Source organism: Monodelphis domestica, chromosome 1 (genome assembly GCF_027887165.1).
Source record: "Monodelphis domestica isolate mMonDom1 chromosome 1, mMonDom1.pri, whole genome shotgun sequence".
NCBI classification, from domain to species: domain Eukaryota; kingdom Metazoa; phylum Chordata; class Mammalia; order Didelphimorphia; family Didelphidae; genus Monodelphis; species Monodelphis domestica.
Window position 1 is genome coordinate 10,591,766 of NC_077227.1, and position 26,755 is coordinate 10,618,520.

The window sequence follows — 26,755 nt, forward strand, 5'->3', positions numbered from 1 at the left end:
GGCAAATAAGCCAGAGAAAACAAAGGATTCAATAAATCTAAACTGTTAAAATTGTATATTCTTACAGCAGAAAATAATACATAAAACTCATATGAACTTTATCAAAATAAGGGCAATTAAAAGTATTACACATAGAGTGTGGGTGTGAATTATTTATAATGTATGATATTTTAAAAATCCCCTAAAATTAAGTGATGATAAAGAGGACTACATTGGGAGAAGAAGAAAGGGGGAGATAGAATGGGGTGAATTATCTCACATAAATGAGGCATCAAAGAGCAATTGCAATAGAGGGGGAAGCTGAAGAGTGTGGGAAACTCTTAAACCTACTCTCATGGGATTTGCCTCAAAGAGGGAATAACATATATGCTCAATTAGATATAGAAATCGATAACACACTAAAGGGAAGCAAAAAGGACAGGGATAAGGGAATGGGTGGGAGTGCTTATAGAAAGGAAGACCAAAGGAGACTGTTCCAAAGGAAAATGATTATGAGGAGGAACATGGTGAAAGAGGGGGGAGAGAGAGAGAGAAAGGGAGGGGGAAGAGAGGGGGGGAGCGAGAGAGAGAGAGAGAGAGAGAGAGAGAGAGAGAGAGAGAGAGAGAGAGAGGGAAAGAGAGAGAGAGAGAGGGAAAGAGAGAGAGAGAGAGATAGAGAGAGAGAGATAGAGAAAGAGAGAGAGAGAGAGATAGATAGATGAGAGAGAGAGAGAGAGAGAGAGAGAGAGAGAGAGAGAGAGAGAGAGAGAGAGAAGAATAAATGGGGAAAGTAGGATGGAAGGAAATCTACAGTTAAATATACAGTTAAATACAGCAAATGTTAACAGGATGAACTTATTCATAAAACAGAAACAGATAGCAGAACAGATTAAAAAACAGATTCCTACAATATGCTATTCAGAAGAAAGACATTTGAATCACAGAAACACATGTAGAGTAAAGGTAAAGGGCTGAATCTATTATGTTTCAGCTGAAGCAAAAAACAAACAAACAAGGGTAGCTTGTGAACTCAGACAAAGCTAAAATAAAAATAAACAAAGGAGATAAGGAAGGACATTTTATCTTGCTAAAAGGTACCATAGATAATGAAGTAATATCAATACAAAACATATGCACCAACTGTATGTAGCATCCAAAATTTTAAGGGAGAATTTAAATGTCACAGGAGGAAATAGGCAGTAAAATTATACTAGTAGGGAAACCTCAATTTTTCTCTCTCAGAACTAGACAAACCTAACCAAACATAAACAAGTAAGAAGTTAAGGACATGAATAGAATTTAAGAAAAGTTAGATATGAAAGATTTCTGGGGAAAGTTAAATGAAAATAGAAAAGATTGCATATTTTCTCAGGAGTTCATGGCATCTACACAAATATGTATTAGGCCATATAAACCTCACAAACAAATGCAGAAAAGCAGAAATATTAAAGGCATCCTTTTCTGATCATAATGCAATAAAATTTGGTTTCATTAAAGTGCTATGGAAAAATGAATTAAATTTATTTGAAAACAGTAAATTATTTTAAAGAATTAGTGGGTGAAAGAACAAATCATAGAAACCATCAACAGCAATGAGACAACATACTAAGCTTTATGTGATAAAGCTAAAGGAATGATAAGGGGGAAATTTATATCTGTAATCACTTACATCAATACAATAAAAAAACAGATGAATGAATTGTACATGCAATTAAAAAACTAGAAAAAGAACAAATTAAAAATCCTCAATTAAACACCAAATTAGGAATCCTGAAAAATCTAACCTGAGATTGACATAATTGAAGATAATAAAACAATTGAATGAATAAATAAAACTAGAAGCTGGTTTTATGCAAAAAAAAAATCCCACAATAAAATAAGTGAACCACTGGCTAATCTTATTTTTTTTTAAAAAGGAAAGAAGAAAATCAAATTACCAATGTCAAAAATAAAAAAGAATGAATGCATCACTAAAGAAGAGTAATTAAAGCAGTTATTAGAAGCTGTTTTGCACAATTATAGGCCAATAAATCTGACAATCTATGTGAAATGTATGAATATTTACAAAATATAAATTGCCCAAATTAACAGAAGAGCAAATAGAATACTTACAGAATACTTACAGAACACAGTCTCAGAAAAAGAAACTGAACAAACTATCAACGAACTTTCTAAATAATTTGGCCTCAGGGCCAGGTGGATTCACAAATTAATTCTACTAAAAATTTAAGGACAATTCATTCTAATATTATAAAAACTATTTGGAAAAATAGCTGAAGAAAGAGTTCTACTAGACTCTTTCTACCACACAAATATGGTACTGATATCTAAACCAGGAAGAGCAAAAACAGTAAAAAAGAAATTATAGACTAAAGTTCTCTAATGAATATTGAAGCAACAATTTCAATAAAATACTAGAAAGGAGATTATAATATATCATGAGCATCATACATTATAAGCAAGTGGAATTTATACCAGGAATATAAGGTTAGTTAATATTAGGAAAATCATTAGTATAATTGAATACATAAATAACAAAACCAACAGAAATCATATAATTATCTCAACAGAGGCAGAAAAAATCTTGGACATAAAAATTCCATTTCTATTAAAAATAGTAGAAAGCATAGTAATTAATGGAAATTTCATTAAATGATAGAGTATCTGTCTAAAATGATCAATGATTATTATCTGTAATGGAGATAAACTAGATGTCTTTGTAGTAAGATAATGGGTGAAGCAAGGATGTCTATTATAAACATCGTTATTTAATATATTAATAGACATGCTAGCTAGAAGAAAAAGGAAATTAAAAAATTAGAATGGGCAATGAAGAAAAAAACTATTACTATCTTCAGATTGCACTCTTTATACTTAGAGAATCATAGTTGAAATAATTTATAATTTTATCAGAGTTGCAGGATATTAAATAAACCCATATAAATCATTAGTATTTCTTTATATAACTAATAAAACCCAGCAACAAGAGATAGAAGAAATTCCATTGAAGTCAAATGTATAACACAAAATTCTTGGGCATCTACCTGCCAAGAAAAACCGGGAATTATATGAACACAATTACAAAACACTTTTCACATAAAGTTAGATCAAAACAACTGGAAAAATATTCATTGCTCATGAGTTGACTGAACCAATAAAATAAAAATAATAATTATCTAAATTCATCTACTTATTCAGAGCTATAACAATTGAATTGCTTCTAAAATAATAAAACTCATCTTGAAGAATATAAGATCAAGAATATCAAAAGAATCAATGAAAAAATGTGAAAGAATGTAGCTTAGGAGTAGAAGATCCTAAGCTGTATTACAAAGGTGTAATCATCAAAAGAATCTGGCATTGTCTGAGAAGTAGAATGGTGGATCAGTGGAATAGATTAGTTACACAATACATAATAGCAAATGAAAATAGTTATTTAGTGTTTGAGAAATCCAAAGATCCAAACTTTTAGAACAAGAAATCCCTATTTGACAAAAACTGCTGGGAAAACTGGAAAAAAGATATGGTAGGGATTGGATAGAGGCCAATATCTTATATCATATAACAACAAAAGCTCAAAAATGGATATATGATTTAGACAAAAAGGGTGATGCCTTAAGCAAATTAGGGGAACATAGAATAGTTTATCTGTCAAATCTCTGGATAAGAGAAGAATTTATGTTTAAGAAATATTAAACGAATAATTAAAATTATATTAAATTAAAAAGTTTTTTGTACAAACAAAACCAGTGCAAACAAGATTAAGAAGAAAAGCAAAAATCTGGGAAAATTTTTTGATAGCAAATATATCCAATTTATGCTATCAAATATATAGAATATTGAGTCAAATTTGTAAAAATGCAAACTATTACGCAACTGATAAATGGTCAAAATATATGAACATGCAGTTTTTAGATGAAGAAATCAAGGCTATCCATAGTTACATGAAAACCTAAATCATTTTTGATTAGAGAAATGCAAATTAAGACAACTCAGAGGTTCCATCTTATGCCTATCAGATTGGTTAAAATGACAAAAAAAAAGAAAATGATAAATGTTGGGTGTGAGAAAATTAGGACATTAATGCAGTGTAGGTAGAGTTTTGAACTCATACAAGCATTCTGGAGAACAATTTGAAATTATACACAAAGGACTTTAAAATGGCACATACTTTGATACAGCAAGGAAAAAGAGAAATGATGTATTTGTATGAGAATATTTATAGTAGATCTTTTTTGCGGAGGCAAAAAAAGTGAAAATGGAGGGGATGTTCATTAATTGGGCAATGGCTGAATAAGTTGTGATATATGATTATAATGGAATGGAATTTTGCTCTAAGAAGTGATGTGGATGATTTCAGAAAAACCTGAAATGACTTACATAAACTGATGCAGAGTGAAGTGAGCAGAAACGGAAGAACATTATACACAGTAACCTCAATATTATATGATGAACAATTGTGAATGACAACTATTCTTGGCAATTCATTGATCCCATATTATTGCCAAGGACTTATCATGAAAAATGCCAGCTGCCTCCAGAGAAAGAACTGATGGAGTCTGAATGCATTCCAAAACATATTATATTTCATGTTCTTTCTTCATTTTTTTTTGTTTAGTTCTCTTCCACATAATGACTGATATGGAAAAATGTTTCTTGGTACTGCATGTGTAAAATTGAAAGGAGATTGTTTGCTGACTTGGGGAAGAAAAGGAACAGAGGGGGAGAGTTTGCCTCAAAATTTTTAAAATTTTAAAATGAATTTTTAAAAATTGTTTTTTCATGTAATTGAGAGGAAAATAAAATATTATTCAAAAGCTAAAAATAAATCCAGTTTCAAATGGATGTGCCTGTGATTCTGGTAGGAAAATTTGGGCTAAAGGTTCTTTAAAAACAACTGCTAGTGCTGTGGAATATGAATTCTGCCATTGATGAATGTATGAGACCTTCCTGAGACCCTTTCTCTGTACCAAACATCATGATGTCAATGAAGGTTATTGTCATGTGGTTTATTGTTGGCAATCTCCAGGAATCGCCTACCTTTAATATGGGTGTAGGGATGGATATCAGGGTCTTCAGGGGCCCCTTACTGTATTGCACTGAAACCACTGGAGCCAAGGCAAAAAACGTGTTGATTCTTCGAGCTAGTCTTGGGTTTGTGGAGAACGCTGCAAAAGCTGAATGAGAGAAAGTGATTCAGTAATGGTCATTTTTTTTTCCACAAACATCTTGCACCACAGAGGACAAAACTAAATGTAGTACGGATGAGAATCACTGAGTAAGGATAGGACAACAAGATTTGGAGCTGGAAGTGACCTTGCAGTTCATATAGGGAAACTGATTTCCCAGAAGGGGAAATGACTAATACAGGGTCACAGCTATCAAATGATAGAGCTATAAAGCTTGATGTGAGTGAGCAGAAAGGAATACTAGGATCCGCCATTTTACTCTTAGGTGATCTCCATGGAGAGAAGAAAGATGGAAGAAATGTATGTCATGTGGTACCATGCCAAGGGAGTGATGAAGATTAATGAGTTGTGGTCTGAGCTTCTGTTGACTGCTGAGGCACCTGAAATGGTGGCCCTTTGCTTATCCTGATTTGGGGCAGCAATTGGACCCTGGTAAATTGGACTTGGCTCTCAGGGTACAGGCTTCCTCCTGCTAGTGGATATGAAGGCAAAATGTGGCTCTAAGAGATTGGAATCTCTTCTTCCTGGCATAGGGTAACAGTCTCAGTCTTTAATTGGCCATATCTGTTAGAATCAACGCCTAATTTTATTGAGAAAATGAGTCAAAGCTATTTCTAGATAAGGTGACTGCCTATAATGCCATGAATTATAAGGAAGCATTCTTAAAGGTCCTATTACTGGGCAAAATGATTCGAGAGTCCTCGTGGTAAGGAATGGTTGTTCCAACATGGCACCATGGGCAGCTCAGAGAATCACAGACCCTTAGGACTGGAATGGGCCTCAGAGCCCCCTCACCTGACCCATGTTTGAATAAGAATCCCATCTATAGCATGTTTGGTGAGTAAAAGCACTTTATGTCTTGTAAAGCCCTTTCCTTTGATCCTGCATCAACTCTTTGTTGTATATGTTAAATGGCATGTCCCCCTTTTGCAGATGATGAAATGGAGGCAAATAGAGATAAAATGACTTGTCCAGGGTCACACAGCTAGTAAGTGTTTGTGGCAGTATTCCAATTCAGTCCTTCCTGACTCCAGGCCTGCATTTTGTACATTGCACCACCCTGCTACCAAATGGTCCATGTACTACATCCCATCTGGCATAACTTTTATTGTTTAGAAGTTTATAATTATAGCAAACTAAACTGTCTCCTTGGAACTTCCCAGTGTTGTTTCTATTTCTGTATCACGGAGCCTAATCATTGTTGTTAAGTCATCTTAGACTTGTCCTATGCTTTGTGATCTATGTGAGGTTTTTATGGCAGAGGCACTGGAGGAGCTTGACATTTCTTCTCCAAGTTTTTTTATAGATGGGGAAACTGAGGCAAACAGGGCTAAATAGCTTTCCCAGGGTCATGTAGCTAGTAAGTGTCTGAAGCCAGATTTGAACTCAGGAGGATGACTTTTTGACTCCAGCTCTAGTACTATATCCACTCTGTCACTTAGCTGCATATGAACCAAACAGAAAAAGTCTAATCTTGTCTTGTTCCCAGACTTGAACTCTATACTTGTCTCCTTTATTTTGATCCATGAAATTCCAAGTCACTGTTTAGCTAGGAATTCTCACATTTACTTTTTTAAAGTAAGCCAAGAACCACGCTGAGGGCTCCCTGAGCCTTAAAAGACCACCTACAGTAGACCTTCCCATCCCTAAAGCCACCTTAATATGTCTCCTTCTCTTATTGGGCAAACACCCGGACAAAAGTGGGCTGACCTCACGACCTCCATTTTCTCTCTCCCCATTGGTTCCTTTACCGTGTGCTGTCTAACTTTCCCCCCTTACAAATCAATTGAAACTCCTCTCACCAAAGTTGCTAATGACTCCTATTTGATAAGTCTGAGCCCTTTCTGTAGCCTTATCCTTCTTGACCCCTGCTACACGTCACGCTGTTGACTACGCTGTGTTCCTGGATGCTGTCTTGTAGTTCTTCTTTTATCCATCCTTCTGCTCTATCTCCATGTTTCTCTTGGGAATCGTGGACCTTTATGACAATGAAGAGAAGTATATTTATCCCTATCTTATCCCAGAATATGGGGTGCCCCCAAGACTCTCTCCCGAACTTCAGTCTCCCATCTACAGCTGCTAGTATTTTCATTTATATTTTTATTGGCTTTCCTGTGGAATCAACAACTTAATATGTACAAGATATATGTCAAACTTCCCACCCAAATACTTCCTAAACTTTCAAGTTTCCATGAGGCACGACTATGACCATCTGCCCAATCAGCCCCCTAGGTTTACAATCTTGGCACTAGGGACTCTTCACTCTCTTTCACTCATGTCTTCCAGCTTTCGTGTTTACTCCCTTCACATTTAGCACAGTATTTGCTATAAAGTCAGTGTTTCATTCATACTTGTTGAATTGATGAACGCCCAGTGATCTCCACATACCAATGGTGGTGCCTTGGGAGTGACCCACATAATACAGTTGCTCTCGTCTTGTTTTTTTCATAATGAAGTTCAAAATGGCGGGGAGGTCATATTTGGCCATTTCATCAAAACTGAGAGAGAGAGAGAGCAAGAGAGAGAATAAATCATACAATAAATATAGCCTCTGTTTAAAAAAAATCTTTATCTTCCATCTTAGAATCAATACAAAATATTGATTCCAAGGCAGAAGACTGGTAATCTAGGCAATTGTGTTTAAGTGACTTGCCCAAGGTCAAATAGCTAGGATGTGTCTGAGGCCATATTGGAATCCAGGACTGCCTGTTTCTAGGCTTGGCTTCCTTTACAGAGCCACCTACCTATCTCTCATGTAGTCTTTATTTTATTTTATTTTTTTAAATAAAAATAAGTTTTTTAAACTTAACTGTTATTTACTTAACTTCTTCTTAACTTCTTAACTTCTGCCCTGCAATCAGAATTGTGTATTGATTCCAAGGCAGAAGAGTGGTAACGGCTAAGCAATGTGGGTCTTGCCTAGAGTCACAGATCTAGGAAGTGTCTGAGGCCAGATTTGAACCTAGCACCTCCCATCTCTAGGTCTGGTTCTCAATCCATTGAGCCACCCAGCTGCCCCCATGTAGCCTTTGTTTTTAAGGAAATGGGCATTTATTCATGAATATACTTCTCTTCATTGTCTTAAAGGTCCATGATTCCAGCAGGATGGATCCTCAGTGAACTGAGGCGGATCCTGGTTCTCCACACACTTCACTCTATATCTTACTGAATGATTTTCAAGTCTTAAAAAGAAATCATTGTTTTGTGGCCACTTTCTTAGGATGAAACTTGTTGAGCTTACTTGTGCTGATCTTTGGACAAAATAGATCCGTGTTTAAGTCCTTTTGTGGTTGGTAGGACCCATCAGAGCTTTGAGAATATTCTTCCAGAACCTCTAAGGACCCAAGGTGGCCACTACACCATGATGAGATGATAAAGATAGAAAACAGTGAAGAAGCCTCACTTTAATTTTCTAAATTTCCATATATGTAGACTCCTTCACAGATCTCAAGCATACTAGGAAGTCTACCTGAAGCCCTATTAGCCTGCAAACTCCATGAGGGCAGGGTCTCCTTACTTATCTTGGTTATCTGTCTAGTTCACTGTAGTGCCTAGCATAGGCCTGCCCAAATGGATCTTAATGAAAGGTGGGTAAGATTAATGGAAGCAAATTAGAGCTCGTGCTTCTGAGGGGCAGGAATGCAGGACATAATTCTGCCTAAGTCACGGAACATTCAGAGGAAGGATTTTCCCATTCATCATTGACATATCTTGAGAAATGATGGCCCTATTTGGGGCATTCCTTCACCAGAGATTCTCAACAATGGAGTCTTTGCTCTTGGAATTCAGGTCCTAGACCCATAATAATGGTTCTGTCATCTGGTGAGGGGAGCCCTAGACTGGATGGGGCCTCTTAGTAATGGAGGAATGGAAGGCGAGGAGTCTCTGGGACGTGTCTACCCTTTTGCTCATCTCCTGACCACATGTGTCAATTTCCCTGAATATGGTATATGTATCATCACTGATGACATGCTCACTTATTATGTCTGGTGAAATATCTGAAACTATGAGATAATATCTTCATGGCATACCCTCTCTCCCTTCCTTCCCCTGGTATAGACTGTTTCAGGATGAAGGTTGAGAGATATAGATAACCCCCTTTTTTTTTTCATTTCTCAACTATATCTTGCCATTAAAGTCATGTTACAACAGATTCAACCAATGTGAATCCATGCTTCTCCAGCATTCTAGATGTTTGTGTCTGTCCTAGTTATGAAGTTGGAATATTGCTACAAGTTTAGGAGTGTTCCTGTTGAATTGCTTGTTCTTCTTTAGCTGTATAACTAATTCTTTATGCTACCCCAAGACCAGTCTTCATTCACATAAGGTTTAGTGTAGATTGTTACCCTATGGAACTCCAACTAATCTTGGTTTCACTGTTACAGCTTGAATGGTACTGGTCCTATGTTTGAAGTCAGAGACTAGAAATGAAATTTTGTATCTATATCTCCTTCTCCAGTTCACAAACTGTTTCCTAATATTCACCTTCCCATTCAGAGTCTGTATCAGCAAAAGCTTCTCTATAAAGTATTCTTCATTATCAACCCCTAAACTTGCATACATTTCCTCCAATGATATACAACTTGTTCTGTGCCCAAAGAATAATTCCTCATCATTGTATTGGTATGAGTTTGGTGGCACCGGTTCCAGGTTCTCAATCTTCTCACTTGCATCCCACACATCCCCTTCTTCATCTACCTCTTCATAAAGTTTATAAAACTGATAAGGCATTTGTTCTCCATCATCTTCATTCATTATAATCACACCTTCTGGTATCCCTTCAGATTCTGTGTCTGAATCTGAGTCACTAAATGCAGTCACTCTGCTTTTAGGATTTTGCTCAGTGCCTTGTAAACTTTTGTCAGATGTTGGCAACTCTGGCTTTGTAGTATGAGCTAAGCCTTTGTCACCAGCTTCTGTGTTACCCAAATCAGTTTCTTTATGTTCCTCACTATTAAGCTTTTGAATGTCATTTTGAATTGGTAAACGTGATGGTATGGGGTTAGCTTTTTCTTCTAGATCTTGTACGCTGTTAATAATCCTAGATCCTACTCTGACACTAGTCTGAGGTTTATGTTTAACTTCATTTTCACTTGACAGCATAGAGATAGGAATCTTTCCCTCTAAGTTATTATTTTCTTCTGGGAACAAGGTTTGTACTTCTGCATTTCCCCCTGCACCATCAGTAATAGGATGTGTGTCTTCATGTTGCCCCCCACAACATGTATCTGTTTCTGGTTTAGTAGCCAAAGTGTTCATAACGAATGACCCATTGTCTATACCCTTGCTACCCTCTTCCAGGTGCTTATGCAACCCAGTTAATTCTTCTTGATTTAATTCATTCCCAATGAAGTCTTCAATGGAACATGAAACTAAACTATGGCAGCTGCTCTGAATAGATATCCCTGTGCCCCATAGAACGTTGGCACTAACTGAATCCTTGGTTGTTACTAAGCCTGCCATTCCGTCCCCAGATTCAAATTTAACTGAAATGTCACCTCCGCTACTTTGAATATGATAATCTTTGTGTCCAAAAGCAATGTCAGCTTCATTATCAGTTAGTTTTTTCTTATCTATAACTCTCACTGCTGGGTGGAAGGTACTAGCTTCTGGATTCAAACTAGATGTATTTACAAAGGGTACTTCTGTCATAAAGCTCTTGACAGAATTAACTGCATTAGGTGGGACTTCTGTGAATGTTTCTAGAGCCTTGTCATCTTTATCAACAGTAACCTTTAGGGAATTGAAATTATGTGACTCTGAATTAGTCACTAACATTTTCTTGAGTTCTTGTGACTTATCCTTTCTTTTTCTATTGCATAATTCAATCCCATTATCCACTGTACACTGGAAAAAGTGCTCTAGGAATGATTTGATTTCCTTTATAGACTTTTTCCTGTGTGGTTACTATATAGGACTTATCAAAGTCTCTCATCTCATTTGCAATTTGAGATGCTATTCTTTAATTTCTGCCTCATTTTCTTTAATTTGGCTCTGCCTTTCTCTTGCTTTATTGCAATGGCTATCATTCACAGACTCACTTTCTTGCATCAATTTTACACTATTTCCCAACTCTTTACTATTATTTTTAACTGCAGCCTCTTGCTCACAATTTCTTCTACCTCCAAGTGCCTGGCTTCATAATTCCTTTCTAACCATATATGAATACTTTGGCTTAGCTCCATTTTCTATTGCCTTTTGCATTTCCCTTAAATCAGGAGCTTGTTGTGAGTACTTCAACTTGTAGTGTGAACAGCAAGTTGACTTCTTGTACCTAATTGCTGCCTTATGTTTGTCTCTGTTATTATTCTTTTGTTTCTTCTTCAAGAAACAGTCTCTAATCAAGTGCCCTTTCCAGTGACAAAAGAAACACTCTAGTTTCTTTTTGCACTGATTTTCTCTGGTAACTAGGTTTCTGGGAAACAAGTTTTGTGTATGTTCTGACCATGTTCAAATTTTTGATTTCCTCAATTTCCTTCTGCTTCAAATCCTTTTCAGTCCTCTCTAACTTTTCCTTAAGATCTTTAACTTCCTTGCTCTTATCTGAACTATTTTCAAATAGGTACCCTGCAGCCTCTCTTAATTCAATTAGGGAAACCCAGTCATATTTCAGGAAATAGTTCTTTAAAAATGTCCTCAAATTGGGTGTGCAGCCCCTCAGAAATTGTCTACATACATGGCCAGCTGTCTCTTCATTATCTGCTTCTAAACCTGATTGCCTCTGCCATTTCTGACAGACAGTCTATGTATGTGGCAGGATGTTCCCCTTTTTCCTGCCTGATCTTTTCAAATTTGTACCATGCACTAGGTTTGGAACAGCATTGCTTAATGGCTTGAAGCAAATCTTCCCTGCACCGTTTAAGGTATGACGTGCAGGTCAGATTGGTGAAATCAAAATCCATTCTTTGATCTGGAGTGGGCCAGCTGGTCAAATTGCCTTCAGATCTAGTTGTCTCCACAAATTTCCTTTTTTTCATGGGAGCTGAAAAGTTCTGATAAAAGAAATTCAATATCTTCGAAGTCTGGTTCAAAGATCTGAAATGCTCTCTTCAGCTCCTTGTGAGCTTTAAAAAGAATTGTCCACAAATTTTGGAAAAACGATGTTTAACAGACTCAAGTTCCTGAGGAGTGAATTGTCTATGAGCTTTTGAGTGAATAACACCAGCATTAGTTGTTAGCTTGGTGACTTCATTCAATGGACATATTTTCTCAGGGGCACTAGCATCCTGGTTCTCATTTTCACTGCCACCTTCAGTTTCCTGAGGTGTATTCTCTGATTGCCCATTGTCCTTGCCCATAACTAGATCTAGACCTTTTTCTTTAATGAGTTGTTCAAACACTGCCTTAATCATCTTGTCTAAGTTGTTGTCAATGGCCATAACCTTCTCTGCCTTAAGGGGAACCATGAATCTGAAAACTTTCTTCACTTGGGATAGAGTCTGCAACACAGCCATGAAGAGTACATATACTTGTTCCAGGACTTGCCAGAGAACTAATTCATTTTTGAAAGGCAATTGTAACACAGTCATTGTCAAGTTTCCTATATAATCCACACTTTCCACTACCATTTGAGTCAGTTTGCTATATAGAATATGGTAAACCCAAAAGCAAGCAATGGCTGCCAAAACCACCACACCAAAAACTACTTGTTTGAACATATTTACTATCTTTCCTGCCTGTGGGATTGTTGGGTACAGTCAGACTAAGGGTACCACTTGATATAAAATAAAGTAAACTGAAGGAAAACTATTACTTCTTGAAATAGAAAAAGTAAACTGAGGAAAACTGTTACTCCTTGCAATGACTGCTGTTCTCTGGCTTTTGATTAGAGAGAGGAATCTAAACCTGCTTATTGGTAATGGAGGTAGGAATGAGAAATGCTGAGGGATGCCACACAAGGATACTGGTACACAAGGGACTGCTGGTTCACAGGGGAACTGCTCTGGAGAATACTCTGAGGTCTGCTCTGGGGTTTTGCCTATTGATCCCTACTGATGGCTGATAGATCAATATATCTTTCTAATCTCCTCCCCCCTTTACTCCCTCCCTTTTCCAACCCTCTCCACCCAGTTCTTCTTGAAGCCTCTAGCTCCTTCCTTCCCACTTGAGAAAACTATAAAGATACTCTAGTTGCTTTCTCAGTCAAGGGGTTTATTGGGATAACAGGATGGGAAACTGATGTAAGAGGGATGAGGATTTCCCTAAACTATGAGGATAATATTAGGGGGGTTTGAGGAAGTATTCCAGTCACAAACTGTGACTCTGAGACGGTTAGGGAGATGGAAGACAACAGTCCTATCAAAATCTTCTTCTTCACAAATCAGCCAGGTCTCTCAGCTTAACCCCAGAAAGAAACAAAGTTCAAAATCTCCTTTTCTCTTGGCCAGCTCAACTCTCATATAGACCACCAACTCAAAAGCCAAGTTTCTTTTTCCTATCAGCTTCAACTACTCAGAGTCAGAGAGCCAGAGACCAAAGTCCAAAAACCAAGTTTCTCTTCTCAGTGTCAACTTCAACTGCTCAGAGCCAGAGAAACCCCCCAAACCAAGTCAGCCTCACAAAGGTCTTTCAGCCAGCTTCAAACCTCCCAGGAGAGAGAGTGACTTCCAGTCAGAGACAAAGTCCCCTCCCCTGTCAGCTCAAACTGCCAACAACTGGGAACATTGAGTTGGAACCCTGGTTCTTGCGTCTTGGTCCACAAGTCCCGCAAAACCTCTCTCTCTTCATGTCTCTATCACATATATGGTTTGCCCATGTGGTAAAATCGACCAGGACCCCAAGTCAAAGATGCCTGGGATTATTGCTGATTCTAAGTTTCTGCCATCACTGTCCTTTCCTTTGCTCCTATCGAATTCCTATCCATTTCTCAAACCCTCCTCCAGAAAGTTTCTCTGATGAGAGCCACCCATTTGCTATAACAATTTTCTATCTTAGGGAAAAACAAAATAGTGGTTTTCCATATATCAAGGCAACCCAATGGAATATCATTCTCACACATCATCACTTTTCTACCTGAAAGCCCAGAATTCGGGTGACTCTGGGGAGTAGTGCGTATGTTTCCGGGACCAGACAGTTCCTCGGCTGTTGCCCATCCACACGTCACAACCTGCATCTGCCAAAGCGAAGGCCAGGCTGCTCTCGGGAGGATTTGCGATCCAGATACTAGCAGACATAAACATACCATGCTGCAAATAGACAACGGGCCGCTGAGCTGCAGAATGTAGGAGGAGAGAGAGAGATCTTATAACCAAGTTCAAAAGTATTTCCCCCTGAATCTGCTTCCTAAGCAAGTCCAAATGCCTAAATACTCCTTCCCTTGATTCACAGATTAAGTACTGGAAGAGACTCTGGTGGCCATATGGTCCCATCCCACATCAACTAGATGAGGAAACTAAGTCCCAGAGTCTTTATAGCTTCCAATCCTGTACCTTATCTGCTGTACCTTGCTGTCTCTAAATCTAGTAATGACCCACGTCACTAGAATCACCCCATTAGACATCCCCACTCCAGCCACTAAAGAAATACCATCTTGAGTTCCCCTTTCAGGTCAGGGCAGCAGTAAGGGCCAGCAGCCTCTTTCCTAACTCTGGGTAGCTTGCATCATACCAAAGAGCCACCAGTTCTCCAGGAGTCTTCTCTGTCTACACAATTTTAACTCCAATGATCATGAATTTGCATCAGTCCCCAGGTCCAGATTCCTCACTCTTTTTCCCTAGCACCTGGTCCTTCTTAACCCAGATAAGAACCCTATAAGATCCCATTCGATTTAGCTGTGTTTGTGTGCCTAGTCTCAGACAGGGTTGAGTGAACCTACCCTATTGCTACCATTCTCCTTGATTGCCCTTTCATGTTATAAAAATGTCTCCTAAATAAAGCTGACCTGTTCTACTCTCCTGTATGCTCAATGTTTCCTTGCCCTGAATTATAGTCCGACCCTCCCCTGCCCGACCCAGACCTACATTAAGCTTGACAGCTAGTAAACATCTGAGCCATGATTTGAACAACCTGTTCCTGTCTCCAAACTCAGAGCTCTTCCTATGGATCATACCTCAACTACCTCTTTCCCAGATGAATTATAGGCATTCATTCACCTGAGCTTTAGATCTCATTGTGTTGATCTTTTCAGAACATGGTGCCCCCTACCTTTTCTATTGGAGTTTCCTTTCCCATGAGGGATCCTGTAAACCCCAAGAATGAAGCCATCTTCTGTTACAACATCATATTCTTCACCGGGGTAGCCCCAGTAGGAAATAATCTGGCTCTGTATGGAAAGAAGAAGTCTTCATGTTGGTGCCATTGACCTGTACACTTAAAAGTAGAAGCTCCAACTGTTTCTAGGACATATGGAGAAAGGAGCAGGAGCAAGAGGGGAAGACCTTGGGCCAGTCTCTTATTGGAAGAGGAAAAAATCATTACTGAGTGAGGTCCATAAAGACAGAGTCATGTAAGGGTTGAGGGAGGAACAACAGAAGATAATATTAAGGATGACATTCTAGAGGATTATTTATGGCATCCAAAGTATTTAAATAGGAAGTAAGCACAGAGGAAAGCCCATAGCAGAAGGAAACTCAAGGAGCCAGGAGCCAGAGACAAGGAAGAAGACCATTACAGACAATAGGGTCAGTCAATGAAAATACTCAGAGACCGGAGATGGAGTTTTTTGTGTGAGGAAAGCCAAAAGCCAGTGACATCAGGTCAAAGAGCACTAGGGCCAGGAGGAGGGCCTGAAAGGTAATAAGACTGGACAGGGAGGAAGGGGCCAGGTTAGAAGGGTTTTAAAAAGCTAAATAGAGGATTTTATATTAATCTTGAAGGTGACAGGAAGCCACTGGAGTTTATTGAAGTAGGGGATTATTGGATTTGGTATTCTCAATAGTAGTAACAGAAATTCTGAAAATGGAAGGGTTTGGGAGAAGGATAATGAGTTCAGTTTGTGCATATTGAGGTTAGGGTATCTATAGGACATCCAGTCTGAGATGGCTATTAAGCAATTGAAGATGTGAGAATGGAGGGCAAGAGAGAGGATAGAACTGGGTGTCTCAGAATCAGCTGCATAGTGATGATAATGTAAAATAATATAGAGGATGAAGAGGGAAAGGGTTCAGAACAGCCTTAAGGAACACTCAAAGTCAGTGAAAATCCAACAAAGAGCCATTTGAATGGTCAGATAAATAGGCGGATAATTTGAGAAGAGCAGACATGAAAACCTAGAGGCAAAAGAGTATTGAGAAAAGTATAACCAGAGGAAATTACACATGGCTCAGTGTATAAAGAGGTAGGCTTAGAAACAAGAGGTCCTGGGTTCAAATCTAGCCTCAGATGCTTTCTAGCTATGTGGCCATGGACAAGTTACTTAACCCCAATTGCTTAGTTCAGTGATGAGCTTTTAGAGATGGAGTGATGGGCCTGCTCCCACCTCTGCCCCTAGACCAAGTGCCATGTCCCCCTTCCACCTCCCCTTTACCCTAGACAGGGGAGGGAGGAAACACTTCCATTGGGCTTCTGGGCAGAGGGTTAAGTGCTAAGAGGTGCATGTGGAGAGGAGGAGGAGAGTGACCTGCTCTTCTCCCTACCAGCTCTGCTACCCTTGAGCTATGTGCCATGTTGTGAGCTATGCTCCCCTCAAACCTAGCTCCTCTCCAACCCCACTATGGGAATTACCTTTGCCACAGACTCAACAGACTGCCATCTACACTATACCCTCATGCAGCATGTCAGCCCTCCTATCCCCAGCACCTTACCCCAGACAGGGGAATGAGGAAGCACTCCCATTGGGCTGCTGGACAGAGTGGTGGATGAATGAGGAATGTTTTCAGGTGCCTAGAAAGAGGGAGGGGAACAGTTTCACTTTGAGGTCCTCTGGTTTTCTGGTAATAAACTCTGGTGATGACTGCAGGCATGCCCACAGAAAGGGCTCTGTGTGCCCTTTTTGGCATGTATGCCATAGGTTTGCTATCACAGGCCTAGCCCCTACCACTCATCTGCCTTGGAATGGATATTCTTCTAAGACACAAAGTAAGCATTTTTTTTAAAAGAGGGTGATCAACAGTGTCATAGGAAGCTGAGAGATCAAGATGAATGGGTTTTGAGGCAATTTAGATTTGACAAATAAATCATTGGTAACTTTGGAGAGAACAGTTTCAGTGGAATGTTGAGGTTAGAAAGCGGAGTGCAGAAAACAAAGAAGAGGGTGAGAAGAAAAGGAGTGGCAATAATCATTGTAGAAGGTCTTTTCAAAGAGTTTAGTCACAAAAGAGAGCCAAGATATAGGACCCTTGGAGAGAGAAATATGAATTAGATGTTGAAATTAAAAGCCAGACTACAGAAGGTCAATACCAGAGTGATAGGAGTGGAAATGGAGTCACTAGCTTTTGATGGCATTCTCAAGGCAATCAGAGATGGACAGGGGGAGAGAGATAGCATGCAGGAAAGGAGGGAATCAAATGAGAGATTTTTGAGTTTGGGGAAACCTGGATGTGTTGCAGTTAGCAAGGTAGCAATCAGTAAACAGGGAGCAACTGTGAATCTTGAAATTTCTCAGACTTGTGAATGTTAAAATTTCCACATTGGGGAATTCTCCATTGGAACAATTCCCTACTAGGAACATTCCCCATTTTGACAGTGAGAACTCTACTTGGATCAGAAATGGGAGGACCTTTGCTCCACCCATACTTGGGACTGCTTTGGGGGAGAGAACTCCTTGCTAAACAATGAAAGTACTTTAACTCATACTTATAATGAGGCAAAAAGTTCTTTAAGCCATGCCTATTTTTAGAATTAATACAATGGGGTGCTAAGTACCTATGAAAGGTCAGGCAACTTGTAAACTTGCCAGGAGGAAAGAGGTGAAAACTTATTCAGAAGTTTTTCTGGTTTAAACTTACTAAAGGGATTAGTCGACCCAGCAGTGTTTTTTCTGATTCAAACTTACTAAAGGGATTAGTCGACCCAGCAGTGAATTCAGAATGGGCTGTCCTTTGGAAAACGTCTACTGTGATTGGTAGATGGAAGAACTTACGGGAGGTGACATAGGAAAAAAACCCCTATATAAGAAGAGGCTCTGGAGAGACAGGCTGGAAGGAGGGTCTCTTGAGAAAGAATATCTTGAGAGACAATCTCTAAGGAAGTCTTTCAATGGAGGCTGACTCCAACTGGAACTCTCTCTGAGGAGACTCTGCCACTAGAATCCTTGCTTAGACAGACCTTGAGGTGAGTGATAAAAGACTGACTGACTGATCTCTTTCTCTTAAGACTCAGGTCTAGACCATGTTGGCTTAAGGCCCTTCATACTTATTTCCTTTTTCTCTCTTTCTCTCTTTTTCTTTAATTCCTCATTGTATTATTAATTAAATTCTCTATAAAACCCAGTTGACTTGGGTATATTCATAATTGGGAATATTTCCCTGGCAACCACCTTATATTTGATTTAAACCCAAGACACTGTAGTGAAACATATTTTCTGTGGTCAAATTTACTCACCCACTCTTATATCTACTATAATTTATATCTTCCACTATTTTAACTCAGTACAGTTTATAGCATCAACTATTTTAATTATTACAGTTTATGACTCCCACTATTTTAAATGTAACACAACTGAATATTAGTGAGAGAGATGCAAAGTGAAGTAAGCAGAACCAGGAGAACAATTTATACAATAACAACAATATTGTAAAGAAAATCAAGCCAGCCAGTATTTCCCTTCCCATCTTCATGAAAATGACTCACAATGTTCATGTTAGCCTCTGGATTTTGCACATGTGTAATATTAATGCCACCATTAGCAGTTCCCAAAAGAAGTATCCAACAGACAGCTGCTAAAAGCCACCAAACTGCACATCTACCTGTAAGAGAAGTAAAAGTTGATTAGTGATTAATAGTACTAGTGGGGAAGGGGACAGAAGAGAATAAGCATTTATATTATAAGTCTATTATGTTCCAGGAACTCTGCTAAGAGCTTTTGATACTTACAACAACCCTTTGAGGCAGGGGCTGCTATTATCCCCATTTTGCAGTTGAGGACTGAGGACAACAGAGGTTAAGTGTCTTTCCCAGAGACACACAGTTAATCAGTGCTTGTGGCTAAATTTGAACTGAATAGGCCTAACGTTCTATTCACGGCACCATCTAGTTGAATTAAATCCCTAACAGAAATAACAACTAATATTTACAAAGTACTTCAGCTTCTGAGTTTTAATCCTGAAATATCTGAAGGAAATGCTTGATGAAAAACTCTCCCAAATGGTCAAGGATGAACTAGGAGCTTGGCACTTCTTGTATACTTATTCCTGCAGCTGCAGGGAAAGAACCAGATCGCAGAGAATCCAAAGGATGAGATAGACCTATTCTTCCCTGGTGACTTTTAATAACTTTTCACATTCACTTGAGAAGTCAGTCAGAAACATGAGGGTAATCCATAGTTGATTAAGCAGGAAGAGTGACTAAGACATGGTTGGAACATATTTGGGAACAAATAACACTCTAATAGGATACAGGTCCAGAAAATTAGAGAGAAAGAAAAGTTTGCTGGGGAAGGACCATTTCTCATAGTCCTTCAGGAAAGCAGTGTCACATCTAGTTCTTTGACATAAAATCTCACTCTAAAAGAACAAGAACAGCAAAAAAAGAGAATTAGAATTATGATTCCACTCAGTACAAGGCTCCATGGAGCAACAATGCAAGGTGAGACATTTTCCTGCCCAAGATAAATTAGGAGGCTGGCATGGTCCAGAGTGTTGTGTATGTGGTGGTAAAATCAGCAGCAGGTCTTGAAGGGGGCATCTTTGGCAGCAACACCTTTGGGAGTTCACAGACCAGAGAGAGTAAGGAGGTTGGATAACTGGTCAGAAAAAGTTCACACAATTCAGGCTTGCAGTTCCAGAGTAGAGAAGAGTGCTTATGATCTATCACAAGGGAGTAGGGGCTCTGGTTTCAGTTCCAAGGGAGAAAAGAGGACTAAGTCTTGTGGTCACAGGGGAACAGGATCCCTTATTATAGTTAATTAACGAAAAAAAAAGGCCAGCAGGGAAATAACATTTTGCTCAAAGGTACCATAGACAATGAAGTAATAGCAATTCTAAACATATACACTAAATGTCATAGCATTCACATTCCTAAAGGAAAAGTTGAATGAGTTCCAGAAGGACATAGACAGTAAAACTCTACTAGTAGAGGATCTCAAATCTCTCCTCTCAGAACTAGATTAATCAAACCATAAAATAAATAAGAAAGAAGTTAAGGAGAGGAATAGAATTTTGGAAATGTTAGGAGAGAAATCTAGAAAAAAATGAATGGAAATAGAAAGGAATATACCATTTTCCTCAGCAATTCATGGCACCTTCACCAAAATTAACCACATAATGGGGCTTAAAAACATCATAAACAAATGCAGAAAAACAGAAATGAAAAGCCTCCTTTTCAGACCACAATGCAATAAAAATTACAATCAATAAAATTACCCTTTGAAGGGCAGATTAAAATTAATTGAAAATTATATAATCTTATTATAAAGAATAAATAGGTCAAAGAACAAATCATAGAAACAATAAATAATAACATTAAAGGGAATGATAACAACAATACAGCATATTAAAATTTGTGGGATACAGTCAAAGCAATATTTAAGGGAAAATGTATATCCCTAAATGTTTACATCAATAACATAGAGAAAGAGCAGATCAATGAATTGATTGAATATTCAATTAAAAAAAAACTAGAAAAATAAAAAATAAAAAATTCCCAATTAAACACCAAATTGGAAATCCTGAAAATCAATGGAGACATTAGTAAGGCTGACAATTAAAAAAAAAAATTGAACAAATAAATGAAACCAAGAGTTTGTTTCATGGGGGGAAAAGTATAAAATAGATAAATCCATTGATTAATTTGATTAAAAACCAAAGAAAACCAAATTACCAGTATACAAATAAAAAAGTGAATGTACAATCAACAAAAATGAAATGAAAAGTTATTAAGAACGATTTTTTCCTCATTACATGTCAATAAATCTGATGTACAAAATGGAATATATGAATATTTGCAAAAATACAAATTGTCCAAACTTACAAAAGAGGAAATAGAAAACTTAAATGGCCTTAGAAGGCGAAATTGAACAAACCATCGATGAGCTCCCTAGTCAAAAATCCCTAAGACTAGATGGATTCACAAGTGAATTCTATCAAACATTTAAAGAACAATTAATTTAATACTCTATAAACAATTTGGAAAAATAGGCAAAGATGGGATCCCACCAAATTCCTTTTATGATATAAATATTTTGGTATATATAAACTAGGAGAACAAAAACAGTAAAAAAAAATTATAGACCAATTTTCCTAGTAGATAATGAGGTAAAATTTTAAAATTACTACTAGCAAGGAGACTCTAGCAATACTTCACAAAGTCAAAAATTATGACCAAATGAGATTTATACCAGGAAAGTAGAGTTGGGTTTAACATTAAGATAATTGCCATCATAGCTGAGCATATCAAAAATAAACTAACAAAAATCATTTGATTACCCAAATAGTTGCAGAAAAAGCTTTCGACAAAATGCAACTCATTCCTATTAAAAATACTAGAAAACACGGACATGAATGGAGTTTTACTTAACCTGATAAGTGGTGTCTAACTAAAACCATACTAAACTTTATTTGTAATGGAGATAGGTTGGAAGCCTAGCCAATAAGATCAAAAGTGAGGCAAGGATGCCCATTATCACCATTATTATTTAATATTATACTAGAAATATTAGCTATGTCAATAACATAAAAAGAAATTGAAGGAATTAGAATTCAGAATGAAACCATTTTTAAAAAATAATATGACATTCTTATTTATCCTCTTCCAGAAGATCTGATGGAGTCTAAAAGCAAAATCAAGCATAATTTTAAAACTTAAAAAAATTTTTTTTTGTTACTGTGGTTAATGGAATTCTATTTTGAATGGTTTTACATGTATAATTGATATCACTTTTTTTTTAACCCTTACCTTCCGTCTTGGAGTCAATACTGTATTGGCTCCAAGGCAGAAGAGTGGTAAGGGCTAGGCGATGGGGGTCAAGTGACTTGCCCAGGGTCACGATATCACTTTTCTTAACTTCTCAATGGTTGCAATATTGGAGGGTGGAAAAAAAATTCAGAACTCTACACATTTTAAAGTAAATGATTGTTAAAAAGAAGTAATACTATTAAAAAAAAAGAGAGATTATGTAAAGTGGATTGAAGGTAGGCTCAGAGGGGAGATAGGACATGTCTCCTGAAAGCATCAGATGAGCCTACAATTATGAAATTACCAGTGACCAGTACCTTTCTTGAGTCGGGACTTTGTCTGATATATAGGAACAGGCAACATTAGCTTTCTATCCAGGGCCACTGGAGCTTAGGAAAACAAACTGAGGGCTACATGATGATAATTTCATGAAGAAATTCATTGCCTTTCCTCTAAACCCCCTTTTTCTTCTAAACATCCACATTGTGGTTTAAGGCATCACCGTACTTCTCATCTCCCAGCGTTGTAATCTCAAGGTCATCCTCAGCTCTTCATTCCCCCTCACCCTCCAGATCTATTCACTTGACAGACTTTGCCATTTCTATCTCCATGGCACCTTTCTAATATATCTCCTCTCTACTCACATCCAGCTCTTCTGCAATAGACTTAACTGGTTTACCTTCTTCAAGTCTCTTCCTTCTCTAAACCTATTTTCTACAGAGATGCCCAGGTGATTCTCTTAAAGTTCAGGGCTGACCATGTCAAACCTCTCCCCTACCCAACAAACTCCATATTTCCTCTAGGATCAAACGTGAATCTTCCTGTTTTGTACTTAAAGTTCTTCACAATTGAACTCATTGTCCTTTTCCAGGCTGGTTATTCTGAAAACAAAAGGTATTTCAAGTTGGTGATAACTATGGATACAATGGAGTTATGATTAATAACCAAGATTACATGTCAGGGTTCTGGTTTTAGGACTCTAGTTGATTTAAAAAATATTTGTTTCAGTTACATGTAGAAATAATTTTTACAAATGTTTGCTTATTTTAAACCTGTACCTTCCGTCTTAGGATCAATACTGTGTACTGATTCCAAGGAAGAAGAGTGGGAAGGGCCAGGCAATGGGGGTTAAGTGACTTGTCCAGGATCACACAGCTATGAAGTGTCTGAGTCTAGTTTTGAACCCAGTATCTCCTGTCTCTAGGCTTGGCTATCAATTCACTGAGCCACTTAGCTGTCCACGACAATTTTTTTCTGACATTTTAGGATTCAGATTTTCTCCCTCTTTCCTCCTACCTCCCTGAGGCATAAGCAGTCTGACATATATCAGTGCCTTTTTGGAATACATATTTCCATCCTGCTCATTCTATGACAGAAGTCACATATTACACATGCAATAAAGATCTCATGAAGGAAATGAAGTGGAAGATGGCATGCTTTGATCTTTATTCAGATTCCAAAACGTCCTTCTTTGGCTATGGATAGCATTTTCATCATGGATCTCTTGTGGTTGTCTCGGGAAATCACTTTGCTGATAATAGTTCCACAGATCTCCTTTCCTTTCTAGCGTTCTGATAACAGATGTGAGGTGCAAGGTGCAGCTAGCACTAGTAGATGTCTTCTATCTGGTTGACAGATGGATTATATTACTAATGGAAAGTCTATGACAATCACTGCTTTTAGGGATTCATTCTCATACTGGCAGGAGTGAGTCATTTGCAATTGTGGAAATACATAATCTCAACTGATGCAGAGAAATGTGAATCCCATTAGTGGTATCTAATACCCAGAAACTCGTATTTCTACATTCAGGTCATTCAGAATTGCTTAAGTAAGGAAACTAGCATGGAAAAATACCTTTCACCTTGAAACTGAGACACCAAGATAGGTGATGCAATGATAGAGTTCTGGACTTTGAGTCAATAAGATCTGAGTTCAAATTCATCCTTAGACACTCCTACTGGTGTGACTCTGAGTAAATCATTTAGCCTCTGTCTACTACTTTCTAATCCCTAAAAGGGGATAACTATAGAACCTACCTCACAGGATTGTTATGAGGATCAAAAGAAATCATTTTTCTAGCATTTAGCACAATGCCCGGCATTTGAAAATGAAATGCTTATTCAATTCCATTCCTACCACTTAAAGAAAACTCAAATCACTAGGGAGAAGTTTTGCTGACTCTATCTATCTATCTATCTATCTATCTATCTATCTATCTATCTATCTATCTCTATCTATCTATCTATCTATCTATCTATCTATCTACTTTTTCTCTCTCTATCAATCAATCTCTCTCTCTATCTATCTATCTACTTTCTCTCTCTCTATCAATCTCTCTCTCTCTATCTCTCCATTCATCTATCTATCTATCTATCTATCTATCTATCTATCTATCTATCTATCTCTCTCTCTCTCTCTACCTATCTCTATCTATCTATCTATCTATCTATCTATCTATCTATCTATCTATCTATCTATCTATCTATATATCTATCTATCTATCTATCTATCTTTCCATCTCTACATCTCCATCTGTCTGTCTGTCTGTCTGTCTGTCTGTCTGTCTGTGTATCTTTAAAACTCTTATTTTCCATCTTAGAATTAATACTGTGCTTTGGTTCCAAGGCAGAAGAGTGGAAAGGACTAGGCAATGAAGGTTAAGTGACTTGCCTAGGCCACGCACATAGGAAGTATCTAAGGCAAATTTATATGCAGGGCTTCCTGTCTCTATGCCTGGCTCTCAATACAGTCAGCCACTTAGCTGCCTCCTTTTCCCAATTTTTAAAACTCTTATAATCTCTCTTATAATCAATAGTATGTATTGGTTCCAATGAAAATAAGCAATAAGGGCTAGGCAATGAAAGTTAAGTGACTTGCCCAGGATCACACAGCTAGGAAATGTCTGAGGCAAGAGTTGAACCCAGCACCTCTTGGTTCTCTAGCCTTGCTTTCACTCTATTGAGTCATCTAGCTGCCCCCTCCATCAATAAAACCGTACTATTATTAAAACTTCCTTTTGAACTACAGGTGGTAACCAGATATCCTATTAAATACAACAAAGTAAAATAAAAGGTAAATAAAATTAAAATACTCCTCCTCCCTTTTTAAAGCATTATACCTAGGAGATGAAGTATAGATACAACATGGTCTGGAAGGCACAGTCTGACAGCTGCAGATAATTTCTTGCTGGCCTTTTAGATGACATTCTCTTACCTTTGATAACTGGGTCCATGATGCTCAGTGGAGAAAAGGCTCTCGTGTCAATGCCAACCTTTACTGGAAACTGATGGCAGTCCGAGGCACCACACTGTCAAAGCAAATACGTAAAGCATCCTTCAGCATTGTCTTTAGTGATCTGATCTATTGGCAACAACATTTTATTAAAAGGCCAATTTTAAAAATTCAAACCTCTATTAGGAGGACCGTCGTCGAGCAGAGATCCTTCTCCGCCAACCAGCCCCTGGACCAAGACGTCGGGGTCTCAAACTCTCACAGAAATGACCTCACTCTCAGGCTCCATGTTAAGTTACAACTTGGGAACATGGGACTTATCCCTGGGAAGGGAAAACGAGTCAAAGGGACAACGGGGGATGTGTGATCAGAACAGTCTGGATCCTACAGTGTCCAGAATGAAAAATAACATTGTAAATCATAGGATTCAAACGAAAGTAGTTTTATGAGAAACAATGAGCTAACCTCTATCTTATCACAGGAAGAGAACGTTAATATCTCAGAGCGTGCGCTCAAGTTGGCACGTAGGCCATTTTGTTTTCATTATCAACTGGCAGCTTGTCAATATTGAGCTCAGCACACTTTCGCTAGGTCCAGAGCGCTGCTTAACTTTAATTATATAAAAATTTGAGATCTGCTGTTGTGCTTCCACACTCCCCCTTACTCTCCTCAACACACTATTGTCCAGCCATGTTGACGTTCCTCCAAAGGGAGGCCTTAGAAGCTCAAGCATCCCCATGACTCTCCATCTCTCATCTCGTGTCTTTAAACTGGCTGTTCTCCATCCTTTGGAGGTCTTCCCTCCTCATCTACACTTCATAGAATCCCTGGTTTCCATTAAGACTCAGCTCAAGGGCTATCACGTCCTGCTCCCTCCCAGCCCCTGACTACGAGTACCTTCTGGCCTCCACTGGGAAATGAGCTGGGATGTGGGCACGAGAATGTGTGCGTGGCTATCACGACTTTCTTTGGAATGTCAGAGTAATTCTCTTCTTTCTTTGTCTATCCCATGGCTGCGTTAGTGGGTGCCTAACAAGTGCCTGATGATTGTTTGATCATAGATAATAACCCTGAAGCTCAGAGAGGATCAGTCACCAGGTAAAGTTCATGGCATTTAGGCAGTAGTGGGCAGTAGGTCAGGTTGCTTTTATCTTTAAACCTTTACTTTCTGTTTTAGAATCAATAAATCAGTTCCAAGGCAGAAGACTAGGAAGGGAAAGGCAAAGGGGATTAAGTGACTTGTCCAAGGTCATACAGCTAGGAAGTGTCTGAGGCCATATTCGAACCCAGGTCCTTCTGTCTCTAGACCTGGCTCTCTGTCCACTGAACCTAGCTGGCCTCTCTCATATTGTTTTCTAAGGCTA

At 38.2% G+C, this 26,755-nt stretch overlaps 1 protein-coding gene across 2 annotated transcripts in view; it reads right to left on the reverse strand.

Moving 5' to 3' along the window:
* Positions 1-25,791, reverse strand: part of LOC100021407 (lipase member K) — a 37,941-nt gene extending 12,150 nt beyond the window's left edge. Inside the window, exons 1-7 of one of the 2 annotated variants that reach the window (XM_007478342.3) lie at positions 25,569-25,791; positions 25,374-25,467; positions 18,897-19,012; positions 15,312-15,429; positions 14,181-14,379; positions 7,557-7,666; positions 5,020-5,156 (exon numbers count right to left, since the gene is read on the reverse strand). In XM_007478342.3, coding sequence (XP_007478404.1) covers positions 5,020-5,156; positions 7,557-7,666; positions 14,181-14,379; positions 15,312-15,429; positions 18,897-19,012; positions 25,374-25,392 — 699 coding nt within the window. In that variant the 5' untranslated portion in view covers positions 25,393-25,467; positions 25,569-25,791. Of the gene's footprint in view, positions 1-5,019; positions 5,157-7,556; positions 7,667-14,180; positions 14,380-15,311; positions 15,430-18,896; positions 19,013-25,373; positions 25,494-25,568 lie in introns of both variants that reach the window. The other variant, XM_056795527.1, reaches the window with a different exon arrangement.
* Between the last annotated feature and the right edge of the window lie 964 nt (positions 25,792-26,755).